Source organism: Diadema setosum, unplaced genomic scaffold (assembly GCF_964275005.1).
Source record: "Diadema setosum unplaced genomic scaffold, eeDiaSeto1 scaffold_50, whole genome shotgun sequence".
NCBI lineage: Eukaryota > Metazoa > Echinodermata > Echinoidea > Diadematoida > Diadematidae > Diadema > Diadema setosum.
In genome coordinates this window covers 33782-54782 of record NW_027307676.1, presented here as the reverse complement: position 1 = coordinate 54782, position 21001 = coordinate 33782, and the positions used below count along the sequence as shown (strand labels likewise).

Below are 21001 nucleotides of genomic sequence, written 5' to 3'. Positions count from 1 at the left end.
ATGCTACACGTCTTATACATCGAATACTGTCATGTTCATAGTGTGTGTGTATAATTATGTATCTTGAATTAATTTGCAAGACAGTATATGCTTGCTTAAATGTCGTGTAACGTTAATTTCTAAATATGTGTATTCTTTTGTTATGTGTGATTTGGAAAAAGGCAGAAATAAGATCAATCAATCAATCAATCAAAATTATTCTACTTGCATTTTACCTGGAATAGCTACTAAGATAGCATGTTAAAAGTTCCCTAAAATTCGAGTGGTGGATCAGTGTCTAATTTGCATAAATTCAAAATGGCCGCCATACAACCAATTTATGCCTATATCTCACATAACATATAACCCGCAGAAAGTAAATTCTGGTGTCTAAACCTATGTCTTCTAGGTTAAGGAATACAATTATGATATCTGTAGTAACTTTCAAACATCCCTACATATAGTTTTTGCATATATTTGCATATAATTACATGCAAAGTGGCCGCCGTATGCTTGTGCAAGCCCGTATCTCCGTATATTTCATCTGTAAATGGCCCCTTGTTGTTTGAGGTCTTAATTCTACTGCTGAGAATCACTGATATAGAATTATGTTCCACTCAGATATCAATTACCTATAAGTTACTAAAAAATTGCATTTATTTATACATAAATCAATTCAAAATATTACCGTGAATATGTACTTTCAGATATATACGAATACAAACTGCAGAACGGTAAATGTACTGTAATGTCTGCATCCAAGATTTCAAGGGCAAAAATTGTTATGATACCATTCACAACCTTAATGATTATCCTTGCATCTAAGTCTCAAATTATGTGGTAGGAATCGTTAAACTTATTTCATGATTGCATGATCGTATGCATGTATCATATATGTATTTTCCATCATGTAAAATGCTTATACTTGTGTCTATGATGCAATACTTCTATTTCTTTCTCTGTTTTTTTTTTTTTTTTTTTTTTTTTGCCAAGGGGAGGGGGGACGTCATCAAGATCATGATTATCCATGAGCTACTCTTTAAAAATTTGGAAATGTGAAAAGTTTGGAAATTTGTATAGAGGATGTACTTGTCATAGTAGGGTACCTTAATTGTCATTCACTGATTTTCTGAATAAAAGACCCAGGTGTCTAGCGCTCACCCAAGTATCTCAAGTTCACCTTCCATGCATTCTTGCAGACTATTACTTGGGAGAAAGGAAATTGGAAGAATTTGGGAACCTCTAGTGACGTATCTGGAAGCCTTTGGGGACTTCAAGGGCCCAGGGAAGCATGATGTCCATATATTCATGATACTGGCGATAACACCTGCTTACCTAAGTTTGTCGAAAATTTGACCATGTGTTTTCAAAAAGAAGATACGAAATCAAATGTGGCCCCCAATATATTGGTCCCAGCCAAGATTGGAAGCAAATTGGATGCACTTTTTTGTGAAGATGATGGAAGTGTGAAAATTCGTCCGTATTTGGCACTAGCCCCATAGTGGTCACCCTGGATCTGCCATAAACAATCTTGAAAGTATGCTAATACACTCACCAATCCATTTGCTCAATGTCCTCCTGGTTATATAAAAGCAGCGACTCTAAATTCAGAGGGGGACATGGTGCCCACACGTTCACGCACAAAAAAAAAAATAGATGAAAATGCGAAAGCAAACTTAAAACTCTGCAGTCGCCAAGATATTTAAAGGGGCCCTGAAATCCAAATGCATGTTGATTTGTGTTGATTAATGATACCCTGAACATCACTTTTGCGGTGAAACGAATATCTAGAAACATTCCATATATTTTTAATTATTTTTTCTTTTATTTTTCATCAGATTACTTGGGAACGCCCACAAAAAATCCTTCCAAACCAATCAATATTCATATTCTTGAGATGACATCATCTGTCAATCATTGCTAAAGTGCTGAAATGTTTAACAAAAGACATTGGAATGCACCTTCCCCTCGACTCAGCATAACTTGCATGTTTCTGTCATATTAATGTGACTAACAAAAGACATGGCGAGGGAACATTTAAGTTATGCTGAGTCGAGGGGAAGGTGCATTCCAATGTCTTTTGTTAAACATTTCACTACTTTAGCAATGATTGACAGATGATGTCATCTCAAGAATATGAATATTGATTGGCTTGGAAGGATTTTTTTGTGGGCGTTCCCAAGTAATCTGATGAAAAATAGAAGAAAAAATCATCAAAAATATATGGAATGTTTCTAGATATTCGTTTCACCGCAAAAGTGATGTTCAGGGTATCATTAATCAACACAAATCAACATGCATTTGGATTTCAGGGCCCCTTTAAATTTGTACTATATACCTAGCTCTATCACACCTGGTTCTACTTTTTTTTTCCGAGTTTTTTTAATGATAGATTTTTTAATTTCGGGATTCTGGGACCTTTTGGACATGGTGTCTATTTGAACAACTTGATAGTCTGTCATCCTTGGGATGCTACTCGCAAAGTTTGTTGAGAATCTTTCATTGCATGGAGTTTTTAAAGAGAATCTGAAAATGATTTTTGAAAAATGCATGCATGACTGACGAAGAACGCCAGACGATAAAAGATGGTTATTTGCAATATTAGCTTACTGTCTTGAGCCTTTGGCTAATATGACTGTAAAATGTAATGATTCAAAGTTACTCGATTTCAAGAAAACTTTCTTCCATTTCCAGTACATCATAATATATGTTCAGTTTCTGGCTTGCGATAATGCAAATGCTTTATGCTTGTAATGTGATCTCTGAACATGTAGATCAATGATAAAAGTGTGAAATGAGTAAACTCGCTTACACACAAAATATTCCATGCTTTTACTATAGATTCTGAACTAGGGCAATGTGATTTTTCAGTTGATTAATTAAAAGCAAACGGGATCTCGGCTTCATTTCATATGGACGTAAAAAAGGGTCACAAGTCTCACGTTTGTAAACAGTGTCGACGTCTTTGAAGAATGCTCCTTATTCCTAGTCACCAATTAGAACAGCATCTTCTGACTTTTCACATATTTTAGACATACAAGATTACAAGTGACTGATTTCTAATGACCCGCATCTGCCACTGGCATGTATGCAGTCAAGTCTATTTGCCCTGCAACTACACTGCCAGTTGCTAACAGCCTGTCTTGCAGTTGCATCAATCTTCCTTCAGCAGCAGTTCCTCAATAGATGCAGCTTTGTAGTAACCAGAACATACACTGACATATTTTCATTTAAACATCCTCCTCAAATCGTCCCAATTCCAATGATTGTATGTAATTTCCCTTCCACTGTTTAACTTGAAGAAGAGCTGCTGCTGAAGTGGAGGGAAGGGACCTTTTGGAAGTGTTGGGGACGGAGAATAATGTTATGTAGTTTGTTCATATCCGGCTTCAGACTGCTTTTTCGCCGGAAACATTGCATTCAGCCTTCATGCTGCTTACATTTCCGAAAAAAAAAAAATGTGTTGCTGAAAGTTGTTAACAGTGTAAAGCCTCAAGGCAATATGAAATATTTCTTTTATAAAGATGCAGATCCAATAACATGAAATTTTAATGGTAAAAGTAAGACATATCAGAATTCATTTGTACGTGTCATATGTCGCTTGAAGCCGACGAGAAGGATGCTGTTTGTATTGATCGACTGATGAATCCAGTGTTCTAGTAATAGAAATGTTCAGGCATTTCTTTCTTTTTATCTGGCTATGAATCACAATGTTTTACATTTTTCAGAAAGTCACTGGGTGAAACCGCGCGAAAATATGACAAAATCCTCTTCTATACAAATTATCACGGTCATATGACTTACCTTCCGTCTCTCTTAGATAAATATGCATTTACCAAAAGTTTTGCAACAAAAGACACAAGTATCGTCTAAACATGGAGGCAAATCATCAACAGGTACGAAAAAGATGTTTGAAAAATTCTGCTGAATGATTTAAGACCAATTTTTATTTACTACAAGTGCACTTTGGAAGCTATATGAGAGTTGAAATAAAAGAAAATAAATGACAGATGAAAAAAAAAAGAATTGTAATATATACACAGGTAACCATTTAAAATGAAGGAATATTATTAGATTACATCGCAGTTACAAGATACATGTGTATTACAATTCCTGCCATATAAACATGTTCTGAGGCTTAATCTGAAGAAAATGTATAATATGAGTAGTACAGTACTTTTAATCAATGCAGATTTATGCAACTATTGTAGGTGAAAGGATAAGATTTCACCAATGTTGTGAATAGTATTATGCCAACATTTTTTTTTTTCCCTTGAACTTATGGTTGGAGGCATGACATGTAACGTTCTGCAGGTTACATACGTGTATATATTCTGTATAAACTTGAGTATACACAGTAGGTTGTACGTGTATCCTGCGTGTATATCTATGTAAACTTGAGTACACACGGTAGTAATTTGAATAGATTTATAAAATGCAAATCTAAGCAGATATTTAGAGACTTATTCCTGAGTGTACTACATTAATGATTCTTAGCAGTAGAATTAATTGTGGGGGCACTGTGGCATATTGGATAAGACTCCCGACTCCCGCTCGGAGGACCCGAGTTCGAATCCCGCCCAGTGCTTACGTCCTTGGACAAGATTTTTTACCCACTGTGTCCCTCTCGACCCAGGTGTATAAATGGGTACCTGGCAACGCTAGGGTAATAATAATAGCAGGGCCCTCTGGTAGAGCAGTGCCAACAATGAAGAGGCTACCCTGGGTAAATAAGACCTTATTATTATTATTATTATTAATTAAGACCACAGACAACAAGGGGCCATTACAGATGAAATATATGGAGATACGGGCTTGCACAGACATATGGCGGCCATTTTGCATGTAATTATATGCAAATATATGCAAAAACTATATATAGGGATGCTTGAAAGTTACTACAGATATGGTAACTGTATTCCTTGACCTAAAAAAACATAGGTTTAGACACCAGAATTAACTTTCCGAGATATAGACATAAATAGGTTGTATGACGGCCATTTTGAATTTATGCAAATTAGACACTGATCCACCGCTCGAATTTTAGGGAACTTTTAATTTATTATTTTAATAGCTCTTCCAAGTCAAATGCAAGTGGAATCCTTTCTGTTGCAATTAGTTGGGGGTTAACCCACAGCACTTTTTGCCGTATTTTGACTGGACTATAGTAGCTGCTCAGCTCAGGTAGCTCAGCTCATCACTCGTGTGTGCGCTTCTACTCTCTTTGTTACGTCACTGTCAAGCTGCGCAGCTATGATGCGCACAAACACAACTGAGGAACGTCCTTAAAGTCATCGATTTATACAGAAATGGACTATTAACGGACAACTACGTTCCACGACTCCTCTTGTCAATAATTGGAATACATCGGTAAGTATTCAAATTGACGCATTTTTTTTTATATATAAGTTTAAATTTAACCACGATACTACGCCTTTCCAGATCCGAAATCCACTTTACTGTGACACTGATAGCAGGTCTGTAACACTTTCTAAAACTGACTTGCACATAATACAAGAACGTATGCTTTTCAGCTCAAACAAGGTACATGCTGTACAGTAATAACTTTTCCACTCTTTACACTGTAGTTTTAGATGATCCAGTAGGAAGGGAGAAAAAAAAAGTTGCTGCATCCAGTGCTTACTGAAACAGGCGAGTTGCAATGTGAACATCCTTTCATGTGTATCTTGAATGCACAAGCACACAACAAACCTGTGCTTTTGTTTTCTAATTAGTGTAAAAGTGGTTTCTTTCGAGGTGGTTTTATTTTCGCGCCTTTACTGAATCCTCTCTTTAGGTTATGAAATAAGATTTTTGAGTTACAGTAGCTTCTGTCGCAATATCTAAACACCTCAGCAAATCTTATTCTTTTGGCATTGGTTCCCTTATGTATTTATGTCCAGTTGTATGTCTGATATTTCGGCATTTGATCTTAGTTGCCTTGCCTTGTCTTGTCTTGTCCTGTCCTGTTTTATCTTGTGTAAGAGTTGTGTGCAGTACCCAAGCACATGCAGCAATTGTAATCTTCCGAGCACTGGTTCTCTTTTGTCTTAAAAAATTCTTCAACATTTATTCTTGTCTTAAATACATAAAGTTAGATTTAAAGTTGTCTGCAGTACATGAACACTGAGCAGCTCTATGTTATCCTGTAAAATGTTGGCTCCCATTGATTTACAATGTCTGATACTTCAGCCTTCCTGAGTCTGTGTGTCTCAGTCCTGACTGTAGCTCTCATTCCTATCGACATCTTCCTCGTCTCCTCCATGAAGGACAGCAATGGCACGTTTGAGGTGAGTCCTCCTCCTTTCAGTCAGTCTCGAGTCAAAGCTAGGTCAGGGAAGTACACTGTGTGCAGGCACGAGTGTAGTCATGCAAGTACCGAGACAGTAGTATTTCGGGGTCATCCCACGAGACCGACACCCACGAGTCATACGGTCCACGAGACCGACATCAATAATAGGTTCATGAGTCATACAGCCCACGAGTTACGGCTCAGGAGTCATACAGCCCATGAGTTCGACACTACGCACAAAAGGCTCATGAGACCGACACTAAGCAAACACAGCCCACGAGACCGACACTAAGCAATAAAGGCTCACGAGACCGACACTAAGCAAAGAAAGCCCACGAGACCGACAGTAGGCAAAGAAGGCCCACGAGACCGACACTAAGCAAAAAAGGCTCACGAGACCGACATTAAGCAAAGAAAGCCCACGAGACCGACAGTAGGCAAATAACGTCCACGAGACCGACAGGATAAACAGTGCCATCTACATGTCAGTAACCTGTACAGGGTGTTCCATGAACGGAAAAATAACGTACTGGCGGGTGCAATTTCGTCACGCTATCAAGTGAAAGATGGTAACCATCTACATATGAACGACATCAAATATGCACTTCTACATACTTCTTGCGGGGGGGGGGGCAGGTCTGTCAGGGAGCGACATTGTTATCAATTAGAAAAATATTATTGTATTCTTCATGTCCCTCCCCCCCCCCCCCCAAAAAAAAGACAAAAAACACAAATGAATTAAGAAAACAGGACAAGAACGATGTATGGATTAATTTTAGAGCTTTGATAATGCCATCGTGCTATTTTTAATATGCTTTCCCAGTTTTTAGCTAGAAGACGGACAGAATGGACTTTTTACCTCTTCTCTTTCTCGATTCACGAGTTACTTAGGCTATATTAGATATCCTGCCCTCCTGTTTAGACGTTTTGTAGTAAGATCTATTTGTAAACTATAATGTAATTCAACTGATTTAAACCTTTTATATCGCAAGGATTCACCTTAATTTGTGGCTTGTGTTATTCTCCTCCAAACAGTACATTTTTTTTTCGTGAAATACAATAGCTGTTTTCATGGATGCATTTTGTTTTTTCCGAATCCCTAACGCTGCCTTAGTAGACCATTACTTTTTTTTTTAATCAATACTAAATCAACACCCTCGCAGGATCATTGTGGAAAGATCTGTTGCACACTTTTACTGAATTTTGTTCATTCTTTTAAACAAACACACACCCACGCAAACACAATTAAAGATCCTGATCATTACAGGGGGGGGGGCAACTGATGGGGTTACACCCTGGCATCTCTTCTTTTCCATCTCTCATATCTTGTTATGCCATTTTCAGGACACCCTATACAATTTATTGGTCTATGGGTGGCGCTGTTCATCCTGTCGGTCTCGTGGGCCTTCTTTGCTTAGTGTCGGTCTCGTGAACCTCTTTTGCGTAATGTCGGTCTCGTGAGCCTTGTATGCGTAGCGTCGGTCTCGTGGGCCTTTTAAGCGCAGTGTCGGTCTCGTGGGCTTTGTTTGCTTAGTGTCGGTCTCATGAGCCTTATGTGCGTAGTGTCGGTCTCGTGAGCCGTATAACTCCTGGGCTTATTTTACTTGATGTCGAACTCGTGGGCTTTATTTACTCAGTGTCGAACTCGTGGGCTGTATAACTGTTGGGCTGTATGACTTGTGAGCTGTATGACTCGTGGGCTGTATGACTTGTGAGCTGTATAACTTGTGGGCTGTATGACTCGTGGGTGTCGGTTATGCTTAATGTCATGTGCTCCTTCTGCTTCTTCTTTGATTTGTTATTGTTATTATCATTATTATTATTATTATTATTATTATTATTATCATCATCATCATCATTATTATTCTTATAATAATTTTACTACTGTCATGATTATTATTGTCATTATCATAATCTTTGTTCACTTTGTCAGATAGCAGGACTTTGTAATATTTAACCCTCCTCTTCTGAATCATTTTAAGAAGGGACATAGAAGACTGATAAATAAAATGTACCGGGTACTAGTCTTGTTACTTGATCTTCAAAATGTAACAAGTGCATCTAGAGCAGTTTTAGTCATTCAAATATAGAATATAATAAACCACAAAGGAGAAGAGAAGTGTAAAGCATGATGTCACCTGATATGTATGCCCCTGATATTTAACATTAGGGGTATCAGTATTACTCTAAGCACCAACCCAGCTAACATTTGGACGTTTTCTGAACGTTCTTGAAACGTTCCAAGGTCGTCATTTGGACATTTTGTCAAAACGTTTTCAGAACGTCTATTTGTGGAAGGTTTTCGACGTATTTAAAACGTTTAAAATGGACATTATAAAAACGGTTTTTAAACGTTTAAAAAAAAACAAAAAAAAACAAAAAAAAAACCTTTCGGAATCTTTAAAGACCTGCAGAAAATCTATTGGACGTTATAGACGTCAGTAAAACCTTTTAAGAATATTCAAAACCTTCCGTGTACGTTCTGCGGACGTCCAGAAACGACCGTCTAGAACGTTCAAAAAAATGTTTTAAGAACATCTAAAAAGTCTTATGACCCGTTCCAGAACGTTAAGAGAACCTTTCACATCCGTCTAGAACGGCCAGAAAACCTTTAAAGAACGTCTAATGTTTATTTTTTATTGGGTATTTAAAAAAAAATCTATAGTTATGAGATTATACAGGCACAATCTGGGATTAATGTACCCTTATCCTAATCCTAAATAATCCTATCCTTACCTGTTCCTAATGTCCTACCATCTATACCTATGCTACATCCTTTTCCCAATTGATGAATCTGCATCACATTGTTTTATATGCCAGCAAAATGTTGTAATGCATGAAGACATGGTAATACTAAAATTAGATCACACACACCTTAATAAGGACTATTAACATATGAAAATACCTTTTCATAACACAATTTGAAATTGTGAATAACTAAACAATAACGTAGGTTAGTTTATTTTTAACACAGAAAGTTTGAACCCAGCATAACCCCTGTCACACTTATTCGGAATCGGCACGAATCAAGCAGAACCAGCCGGAATTAAAGATTTTCCAAATTCTTGCCACATTCGGGAGAAAAATTCAAATTCTAACAGTTTGGTAGGGAGTGCTGTTCGAATACTTGGAATGGACTTCGAATCCTTCTCGAATCCTTCTTGCGCATTCCGAATGAATTAGCTCTCGAATGCTGCTCGATTGTACTTGGAACACTGTAGGAATATTCAGAATACTGTTTGAATGGGGGTCAGAATCTTCAGAAAGCACTTCGAATGCCGCACGAGCGCGGTTCGATTGCTGCCCGAAGTCTGATGGTCGGAAAGCGTCTCGCATGCAGTACAAACTCATTTCGAATGCGGTCAAACAGAATGCAGCCCGAAAATTTGGAATACACTTAGAGTGTACTTAGAATGCAACACGAAAGTCCCGTGTGTGTAAGAATTCCGCCGGAATGGTCTCCGATAGCGTATAAAATGGTGATTTTCACCAGTCTAAACCCGATCATCCTTGGACCATATTGCTTTGCTACAGATTGCTGTCCTCCAGCAAGACCTTCTTGAAAGAGAGTGTCTAGGCTAGTTACCCCCTGGGCAACTACCCCGACCCTCCCGTGACCCTAACCCTGCTCCTAATCCTAACCCTAACCCAAACTCGAACCCTTAAGCTAACCCTAATCGTAATCTTTACTCTAACCTTTTCACTAACCAGTATTAACTGGGGGTAAGTATGAGCATTTGAGCATTTGAGATATTTTGGCAGAATTTGAGGTGCAACACCGTTTCGATTCTCCCTCAAATGAGATCAGATTGTTTCAAATGCTGATAGAATGCCGTCCGAATATTTAGAATGCCGTAGGAATGTTTAGAATGCAATCAGAGTCCAGTTAGAATGCCTTTCGAATAAAAATCGATATTTCTCCACTTCGAATGCTCCTCGAATGTTTTAAGGTGGTGGAGGAGTTTAAAGCTGGCAAGGTTAGGCTAGTGATGATGATGAGGGAGTCAAAGGACCAGGCAATAGCAGGAGTTAGGCCACCGATCCGCACAGGGAGGAAGTGGAGGGCGGAGGAGGCTGCGGACGAGGCAGTGGCAATGGCAAAGTGGAAGGAGATGCAGGGTGCGGTTCAGGTGGGTCGGAAAGGGGTCGGGTTTCATCAGGGTGTTAGATGGTACAGCAAGCAAGGCAGGAAGGGTAGGAGGGAGTTGGTGGTGGAGGCGGTTAAGGAGAAGGAGGAGGAGTATCGCTTTGCCAAGGCTGTACAGCAGGGAGTGCAGGGAGCATGGACTCGATGGGAAGGGGTGGAGCAGAGGAAGGTGTCATGGAATGACCTTTGGTCAATGTCCTCTGGAACTGTGCGCTTCATGATCAGTTCCACCTTTGATGTTTTGCCATCTCCAGTAAATCTTCAGAGATGGGGCATTGTGGAGGATGGTGGATGCAGGGTTTACAACAAGGCAAAGGGCTCACTAGAGCACATTTTGTCAGCATGTGGAGGTCTATTACAGGCCTATACATGGAGGCATAACCAGGTGTTGAAGGATATGGCCGAGGTGGTGAAGGTGGCAGTGGAGGCAAGGAAAAAGAATGGGCCTCCTAGGGTGAGGGGAATCCGGTTTGTGAAGGAGGGGGTGAGATGCAGTGGGAGGAGGAAGGGTCAGAGGGATGATGGTGGGGGGATCTTAGCAGCGGGGGATGATTGGGAGGTGCGGGTGGATGAGGGAAACCGTACAGTGCCAGAGGAGGAGGTAGTAACTGCCCTTCGGCCGGACATGGTGCTGGTGGCTAGGTCTGTGCACAGGTTAGCAATGGTGGAGCTGACTGTGCCATGGGAGACAAGGATGGATGAGGCAAGGGAAAGAAAGCTGGATATAGGTATGCTGAGTTGAGGGAGGAGTGTGAGAAAAGGGGGTGGAGAGCGGAGGTGCATACTGTGGAGGTGGGGTGCAGGGGATATGCTGGACGATCGGTAAGGAGGTGGGTCAGAGGGATGGGAATAGGTGGTAGGGACGGGGAAAGGTGGATCAGGAGAATTTGTGGGGCAGCAGAGACAGGATCTGCATGGATAGTAGGGAAGGCCTGGGGGTGGTGGGAATAGGGGGGTGTAGAGAGAGTGTTTCTGGAGTGAGGAGAGGTGATTGATGCCAAGCGTTTTCCTTTTTTTTTGTCTTGTTTTGTGATGTTTTGCTTTGTTTTGTTTTGTTTTGTTTTGTTTTGTTTTGTTCTTCTTTGAAATGCCATGGGGGTGCTGTCAAGGGGATCCTAACGCAGCACCGGCCAGCCAGGGGGAGGTGTACAGCACTTAAATGGCCGAAACACTGGTGATCCCTGGTGTGCTGCTGACGACCCATGGCATTTGCGGAGTTAACATCTTTCCGTTTATTATCTAGCATGCTTAAAACATTCGGGCTGGTCACAAGAATGGGCCCGAATGTTTGGAACGCACTCAGAATATCGTCAATTTTTTAAGAATGCACTTCGAATATGCAGGAAGGCAGGAAGAATTTTCATTCCAACGGCATTCCGGCTCATTCTGCCTCTAGTGTGACGGGGGTATAGGATTTCAATGTCATTTATCTAAATCTTATTTGAATATTCATAAATAGACATGAATATTCATGATAAACAAACCAATGATGAACACGTAGCAGACCAAATAAAAACGTTTTTTAAACGTTCAGTAAAGACAAAGTCGACGTAGCAGATATAATAAAAACGTTTTGTGGACGTTTATCATGGACGAAAACGTAGCAGACATAATAAAAACGTTTTTTTTTTTACGTCCATTGATGTTTTTAAAACGTTTTCCAAAAAAAACCTGTGCCTTGCGGTAAATGCTAAGTCCCAACTTTGACGTATGTACGTTTTTAAAATGTCCATTTTATACGAAGACGTAAGGAACCTCAAAGAAAAAAAAAACCGTTAGGAAACGTTCTGAAAGCGTTATGTGTTTGCTGGGAAATCAGTGCTTATATCAGTGAATTGCAATTTGTCAATCTGTTGCCACAGAAGCAACTTGATGCAAAATAATGAAATTGGATATAAATCGACAATTGAGTTTGAAAAATTAGTCTCAGCATCATTTAAAAAATTAGTGTCATCATTTTCACTTTCATATTGAGTACGTAATACTTTGACCTCTGTCATGTTCACTCTCTGTGTTTCACTGTAGGACTGGGCAGCAGACAATGTGACCAGAAGCAACATTCAGCAGTATATGCAGTACAGCTACTATGGTAGGAGCTTCTTTTGCTCTACATTTTTACATGTATGTGTGCTGAAGTGTATACTTCCTGAATTCAACACTAATCTGAGACTGCAATGCATGATCACTTTTTGAGGACATTCTGTTTTTCAAAGCCATATATGTAACTTTTTTATAGAAACATTAAAGGTAGGGAATCCAATTTGCATGCCTCAAATGAAGAGTTGTATAAATACAGTGGTATGTTGAAGAGAGTATCATTTTATAAACTCCCATAAAGTATTGAAAGTGGAAGGTAACATTTAGTACATTTTCATTGACCGTTAGATTTTGAATTTAATTTTTTTCGGGGCTCACCGTAAATTCCAGTACATTACTAGGCTACCTTTGCAGACCCATGCACTGCATGTGTGTCCATCATGTATATTTTGTGAATAAAGTTCATCGAAACTTACAAACATTTCTTTATACATTCTTGCCACACACTCTATATGTTATTATATCAGCTCTTATACTTTTAGATTTGTGTTTATAGATAAAAAATACAGAAGACTGCAACAAAAAGGCTTAAGTGTGGCTGACACACAGAACTACTGAGTAGTTGAGTTTTGTGCATTATTCAAATTGTAGATAACTGTTGACTTCCAAATTTCTCAGCAGTGGCCTAAACAAGTCCCCTGAGGTTCATATTTAATGTTTTGCTGCATTTTGGGAGGTCTGTAAAAGGTATCCCCTACCTTTAAGTAACGAACATTCCTAGCCTTGCTGTGTTGTATTTTTATGCCTCCGCCACGAAGTGCTGCTGGAGGCATTATGTTTTCGGGTTGTCCGTCCTTCCGTCTGTAATGAATTTTTCGGACAGCGTAACTAAAAAAACCTTTGAGGTACTAGTATCCTAATAAACTTTGCATGTGTGTGTATTATTGGGTGAAGTTGTGCCTATCAACTTTTTGGTGCACATGCTCAGTCAAAGGTCAAAAGATCGAGGTCAAATGCTTAAAATTTCACTATTTCCCCATATCTATGCAATGCCTGAAGATACTTTCTTGAAACTTAGTGTATACATGTATTACCCAATTAAGATTATCTGGTGAGAGTTTGGGGTCAAAGGTCAAAAGGTGAAGTAAAAATGTTAAAATGTAACTTTTTTCTCCATATCTTGGAAATTTTTCAAGGTATCTTCATGGAACATAGTTTATATGCATGTACTGACTGGCAGTAATTATCTAGGGAATTTGGGGTTCATGGGGTCAAAGGTCAGGGGTCAAAGGTCAAGGGCAACATTTCAAAATTTTACTATTTCCCTTATATTTATGCAATGTCGGCAGGATTATTTTCTTTTTCAAACTTTGTGTATAACTCAATAGAGATTCTCTGGGAAGTTTTTTTTTTTTCTTTTTTGGGGGGCCAAAAAGGTCAAAGGTCATAAGGTCAAAGATCGAGTGAAAGTGCTAAAATTACTTCTTCCTCCATATCTTGGAAGTGGCTCAAGTTATCTTAAAACTTAGTACATATTTATGCATGTTCTGCCTGACAGTGATTTTCTTATGAATTCTAAGGTTAAAGTCCAGTTGAAAATGGTTAACAATTTACTATTCAATACAGAAATTGCACTTTTTCTCCATACCTTGAAAAATACTCAATGCATAAAATTATGAAAGGGTCAAATTCAAGTAAAAGCCCTCAATTCCCCAAATACATGCTCTCTTATTCATCAAATTAAAGGAAGGTGAACAAAAACAAACAACTTAACAAACGACAAAAACAAAAACAACAACAACCGAGATGGAACACCACTATTCAATCAACGCACAACGCAAGTTTTCCGTGTGAGGAATGTTCACGAGTGAAGCTGTAATTGCACAGCGTACTGTGGCATTTTGGCGATTTATCCCTCGGTTTGGGCGGGTTGTGCGCTGGTGCAAAATATGTGAACTTGGCAAGCTGTTAACTTACTCCGACATGTGAATGTTGCACCTAAAGAGTTAAGAATTAAATAATTCATTTTCCATTCCTTGTTCTTCTTTTCTTTCTTTCATGTATGACATTTAAGCTGTAGGTGTAGGACATATCATTTGCTTGGTTTAAACGTAATTTCCTATGTTGTCGTAGTAACTGATGAATTACACATCACTTCCGTCATTCTCCGCTTATCATCAGTGACATCAAATTGATTTTGCGTAGGGGATGTACAACTGATTAGATGTGCATTTTTCACCATGGCTTCTTCTACTGTTTCTGTTTATTTCTGACGATCTGTAATGTCTGATATAAAGCAGATTTTAGGATTATAGGGGATGTTCAAAAGCAACTCTAAAGCACTGGAAATTAGGTAAGGTTTATTTAGAGATGACTTTTCGGAGGTGATAAACTTTATCAAACTAATTGTTTATTTGTTTTGATGGTCATTACACTACTGGGTATCTTTCAATGCAAATTGTGATGAATTTAGGGGACTAAGGTAAATTGCATATCACATTTTATGTTAATATCAAATCATTTTTTCTTCTCCCTGTAGCTCTCTATTGTTGCAATGCTGTACTCATCTTCTTCGTCATACCTTTTGTCATGTGTTTCTATAAAGGAGATGAGGACAGTACAGGGTCAGAGGTAAGTTATTGGTATTTTTTCAATCTAGAGTCAAGATGTTTGTCTTACTTATAAGTTCATATTCTTGTTTGCCATTGCACAGTCTCTATTACTTCAAGCTATGCAATTGATAATATACAAATATCGACTGCTTCAGAGGGAAATGGTGATTAACTGTTTGCACCGAGGACAGTAGGTGATTTCTCAACAGTGCTATTCCCCGAGACGAAGTTGAGGGGCATGGCACTGTTGAGAAATCATCGAGGGCAAATAGTTTTACCATGATCCGAAAGAAAGCAGTCGATATTTGTAGGAGTCCCTCTCGAGCATTTTACTAAATTAATGACAAGGTGTCCTTTTGGAAATGTGCAGGCTTCTCGGTAATTCCAGGCTGTGGCAGTGCAGCAATGCATGCTATGCAGCGTGTAGCGAACGATGCCGCTGCGCTATACTGTAATGTAATGGGCCACTGTGTATTCACTGTTGTTGATTTTTCCGAGCTACACAGCGCGAGCGTAGAACTGCGAAAGAAGAAGCCAGGGCGTGTTTCACTAAGCTCTGGGATCAATCCTAGGTTCAATTCAATTGATCTCAGGGGCAGTTAGGGGATCGATCATTCCCAAAAAGTTAGGAACTGTTTCACTAAGCCATTTGGGAACGATACAGAGCTAGAAATTGAACCCAAAGTTGGGATTGATTCAGATCAGACCCAAGTTGGGAAAGATCCATTACACTCGCTGAGTTGTGCACTTGTGACTGTTACGTCATAATAGCGATGATCTCACACAGAAGCGTCATAATGGCAATGAAATGATACAATTTGTCATGTGCTCGTATGTTACATACAGTAAGAGAAAAGAGAGAAGAGCAAAAAAATATGAATGAAGGGTAGGAAAAAAGAAAGAAGGAAAGAAAGAAAAAAAAGAAAATAAAGAGGAAGAGGGTGAGGAAAATGCATACGTATACGAGTAACACGTCAAGGCTAAGTATGTTGCCAAGTATAATAACATAAAGACCTCTCAAAGGGTGAAAATTATGTTGAACCTCATATAGAATTTAGTGCTAGTTTCACCTATATGCCACCTTGGGCATTTAGCACACATGATATACACTAGTACAATTATATATATATATATATATATATATATATATATATATAACGTATCTGTTCCTTTCACACTGAGGACTGTAATTGCTGTCATTAATGTTCGGAACAATATTGTATTCTTTATTTGTTATATGTTTTATTCTTATTTGGCATATATGTTTGTTTGTTTTTTATTGTTCCACATTCCACATTTCAACAAATACATAAAACATAAACATCACAATACAAAAGCATGGATGAATTGTCAAGTACAGCTTATAAGACAATAAAACATGTGAAATATGAGGAATCTACATAGAAGCATTGCTGGTAGGGTGTAGATTCCCAGATGCGGATGTGAGAATATTTCTTACTTGGTATATGTAATCAAAGGAATGACAATTTGTGACTGGAGAAAAATAAACGCCAAAACGTAAAAAAAACAACAACAACAAAACAAAACAAAGAAAAGAAAAAAAAAAAAGAAAACAATGTCCGCGGCACAAGACTTCTTGAGAGTTGCGTGATCACCCGAGCGAGGTACAAATCAGATGCAGTGTACAATAGCAGAGATAACAAATGTGTACAAAGGAAGTTCAGGAGATAATACAGAAATCGCGAGCGAGGCACATGTTACATAATCGATAATGTCAGTAATGTGAAGTATGAACAGAGAATGTCGAGGAGGATTGAAAAATAGCTATAGATATGAATTCAGAAAAACTAGTTTAAGTTCATGCTTAAATGAATGAAGAGACTGAGATTGGATTATTTCTCTATCCAACTCATTCCAAAGTTTAGGTCCTGTAGTGGTTATTGTTTTTAAAGCAGATACGGTCCGTACAGGAGAAAGATGAAAAGAATCTTTTTGTCTAGTAGGGTGAGAATGAACTTCAGTATTTTTGACAAACATCGAAGAAAACACATCAGGGAGACCACCTGAGTTTAATTGATACATAAATGACCCAATACAATGTATTGAAATATTGAGCTGTAGAATTCATTTCCCAAATTGCAGGCTTAAAACGATTTAGTATAAATGTACTGGAAACAAACACTGGGAAATGATCAGACATATCCGAAACTATTATACCTTGATCAGATAGATAATGAATATTAGTAAATATATTATCAATAATTGTATACGTTGAATCAAATATTCTGGTAGGTTTAGTTATACAAGGCGTAAAAGCATATGAAAACATAGTGTCCACAAAATCCTGGCAACAGGGCTTCTCGTGATACTGCGGTAAATCAAGATTGAAATCCCCCATTAAAAAACAATGTTTATTATGCAAAGACTCAAAATTCAATACGGAATTCAGTACATCAAAAAAAGCAGTATGATTACAATTTGGTGGTCTATAAATCTCACCAATCAAAACATTCTTTCCAGCTGGTATGTCGATTTCAATAAAAATGCTTTCAGAATCTTCAGTCATATGACATAAATTCTGAATCAAATCAAAATTGAATCCTTTCTGAACATAAAGAGCCACACCCCCTCCGTGTTTATTTACTCTGTTATTAAACACAAGAGAATATCCATCCAAATTAACTAGGGGAAGTGACACGTCAGACAACCACGTTTCGCACAAACCTATAACAGAAAAATCCGCATTGTGTAAATTCAAAAATGTCTTCAGTTGGTCAAGTTTCTTATACAAACTTCGTATATTGAAATGAAGAATAGAAAGTTGTTATCCATCTTGAAAAAAATCACGTGTACGTATGTCCTGAGGGGAAATATAATCGGAACCTCTACATCGCGGCAATGTATCATTCTTTGTATCATTCTCATCATAAGACAAATCAAATTCTGGAGTTTGTTTGTTTAACCTTTTTATAATATCGGAATCAGAGATCTCATTATCATCACCATAATAATGCATATCCATACGACTGGTCATTAAGTCACTGCTCTCTCCATTAGTTACCATAATGGAGGAGTAAACCTTCGGATTTGAAAGACATTCAAGATAGGTGAATCAGGGAAACAGAGCTGAATAAAGCACCTCGCCAGATGACAGGAAAACGTGTGTGTGTATCTTTGAAGCGCCATGAGAACTGGAAGGTGGAACTGTGCGCTATACAAGTAGCCTCTATTATTATTTTTATTGTTATTATTCACACTATATGGTTTCATGTATATATTATATATATTATATATACACAAAATTCACAGTGCGCCAACAAAACCATTAACTATAGCACTCGATAAAACATCAATTAACTACAGCATTTGAGATCTTCTGAATGTCTTAATAAAGTCAAGTGACACCAAAATATTCACGTTTGATGCAAATTAATAAGGCAATGCCAAAATGCCACAGGAAAAAATGCAATGTTGTATATACACTCTACATTATCTAGAAGCCTGTATTTGGGTTTCAACACCACTACATCACATTCACACGTGAAGGGCAAATCATTGACATCTGGCTGTGTTAAAATCACATAGAAGAAACAATGGTAATTGAAGTCATGAATGAATAAAATACTAAAATCAACACCAGTGAAGTTTCTAAAATGCATCTTTATTCTATATACAGTAGCTCTTTTCTTCTCTTATGACTGAAAAATTATTCAAATTCATGGTAGAAACTAAGACAACTCCATTCAGACACTCCCTCTTTTAAAGCAGAATACTGAAAGAAAAGCTAATATTGTTGGATTATATACCCATTTCAAGCTTAGAGCATGATAAACACAGCGGCCTTTAATTCATTCATTTAGAAAATTGCGTTTTGGAGAACGGCTGCTTAGAAAAATTGTATTCTGAATCATGTTCAATCGGAAGATCCGTGGTTATTTTGGGGGCGTGTCCATGACGTCATGGGGTGAAGGGCAAACCCGGAAGTATCACACAACAGCCTGAGCTTACCTATCTATTATGCTCCCGATGAGAGCGAGATGTCGAGGCTCGTACCGCGAAATCCCAAGACATTTTTTTATCAGAATGTCACCAAAAAAATAAATAAATAAATAAAATTGTTTTCTCTTTCAAGTCTCGGGTGAAATCATACATTTCCTCGTAAAAATAAAGTCTGTTACGTGTTATTTAGGCCACGAATACAGAAGTTGTCTAGGCCTGTAGTGGGTGCTTCGTAGTCGATCAGTCACATGCATGCATTGTTTTGACATTTGTCGTCGACGTGTTATGACATTAGTGGTTGCTTTTACATTTGTCGTCGACGTGTTATTACATTAGTGGTTGTTTTGACATTTGTTGTCGACGTGTTTATATGACATTTGCAGTAAAAATGGAAATTTTGACATTTGTCGTCGACGTGTTATGACATTAGTGGTTGATCCGATTTTGATATTTTATTTTGTCGTCGACGTGTTATGACATTAGTGGTTGTTTTAACATTTGTCGTCGACGTGTTATGACATTAGTGGTTGTTATGACATTTGTCGTCGACGTGTTATGACATTAGTGGTTGTTTTGACATTTGTCGTCGACGTGTTATTACATTAGTGGTTGTTTTGACTTTTGTTGTCGACGTGTTATGACATTTGCAGTAAAAATGGAAATTTTGACATTTGTCGTCGACGTGTTATGACATTAGTGGTTGATCCGATTTTGATATTTTATTTTGTCGTCGACGTGTTGTGACATTAGTGGTTGTTTTGACATTTGTCGTCGACGTGTTATGACATTAGTGGTTGTTTTGACATTTGTCGTCGACGTGTTATTACATTAGTGGTTGTTTTGACATTTGTCGTCGACGTGTTAGGACATAAGTGGTTGTTTGTGGGCGATTTTGACATTAGTGGGCTCTACGGGGGTATTAATCACATTGAGTGATAGCTTTAGTTTGCACTGTGTCACCATGGCCTTCCTGTTGGACTGAGACATGTTGCTGCGCCTGAACAGGCTTAATTGCTAATGTTAAAGCTTGGTAGATTACCGGTACACTGTTGTACCTGGATACATAGAATATTACAGCGTTGATATGTATAGTAAGGGTACTAGGTCTCGCGCAGGGACCTAATGATCGCGCATAGCGTAACTGCGTATAGAAAGCGATATTACGCGTAGGACTAAGCGTAAAATTTGCCGATACGCCCATGGAATAAACATACCTGACTTACCGCTCAACATGAGAAGGAAGCAGGAAAGAAATTTTCATTTCCAACAAATTTTCCACTAAATTTCCAATTTTTTACCTTGTACAAACCTACCTTCCCTTAAAATCTGTTCTAAGGATGTTGTAGCCTAGACGTGTCGTCTCGCTTGTCTCGTTCGTAGTCGATAGAATTCGTAATTTGTTCGATCGATCGTTTACCACGTGACGTCATCATACACAAGAACAATGTATGCTGCCAGCTACGCTGAAATTCAATTTTTTTCAATTCAATTCAATTCAATTTATTTCCACAAATCTGATAAAAGAGGCAATTACATTGTACATGACAGCATACAAAGGACATCATAAAGGCAAAAAAAAAACAAAAAAAAAACAACAACAACAAAAACATAAAAAACATAGGCGTTATATCAAGAGAAGTGGAGGAATCAACATACTGTTAATAAATGTTGTTTTAAGTCAAATTTTAACACAACGATTATAATATTACAAAGGAATAAATATTTCAGTCTATCGAAGTTGAAGTGTGATTTCAATTTGAATTTGCTTGTGATTTCTTGCGCTAACTTGTGATATATTTGTGACAGGGGAGGGCCATAATGATACTGAAGAAAACAAATTAGATGAGAGTGTGACAAATGGGTGACGAAAATGAGAGGGTGACGAATGGGTAAGCAAACACACAAACACACACACACACACACACACAAAATATAATTTGGATTATGTTCATATTTTACTATTTTCCATTTTAT

At 38.1% G+C, this 21001-nt stretch overlaps 1 protein-coding gene across 1 annotated transcript in view; it reads left to right on the top strand.

The window, feature by feature from the left end:
* Positions 1-21001, top strand: part of LOC140245877 (probable lysosomal cobalamin transporter) — a gene marked incomplete at its 3' end in the record, with an annotated part of 69736 nt that overhangs the window by 30605 nt on the left and 18130 nt on the right. The window contains exons 5-7 of the mRNA XM_072325361.1: positions 6172-6269; positions 12444-12507; positions 14995-15086. Of these exons, the coding sequence (XP_072181462.1) occupies positions 6172-6269; positions 12444-12507; positions 14995-15086 (254 nt within the window). The remainder of the gene's footprint in view (positions 1-6171; positions 6270-12443; positions 12508-14994; positions 15087-21001) is intronic.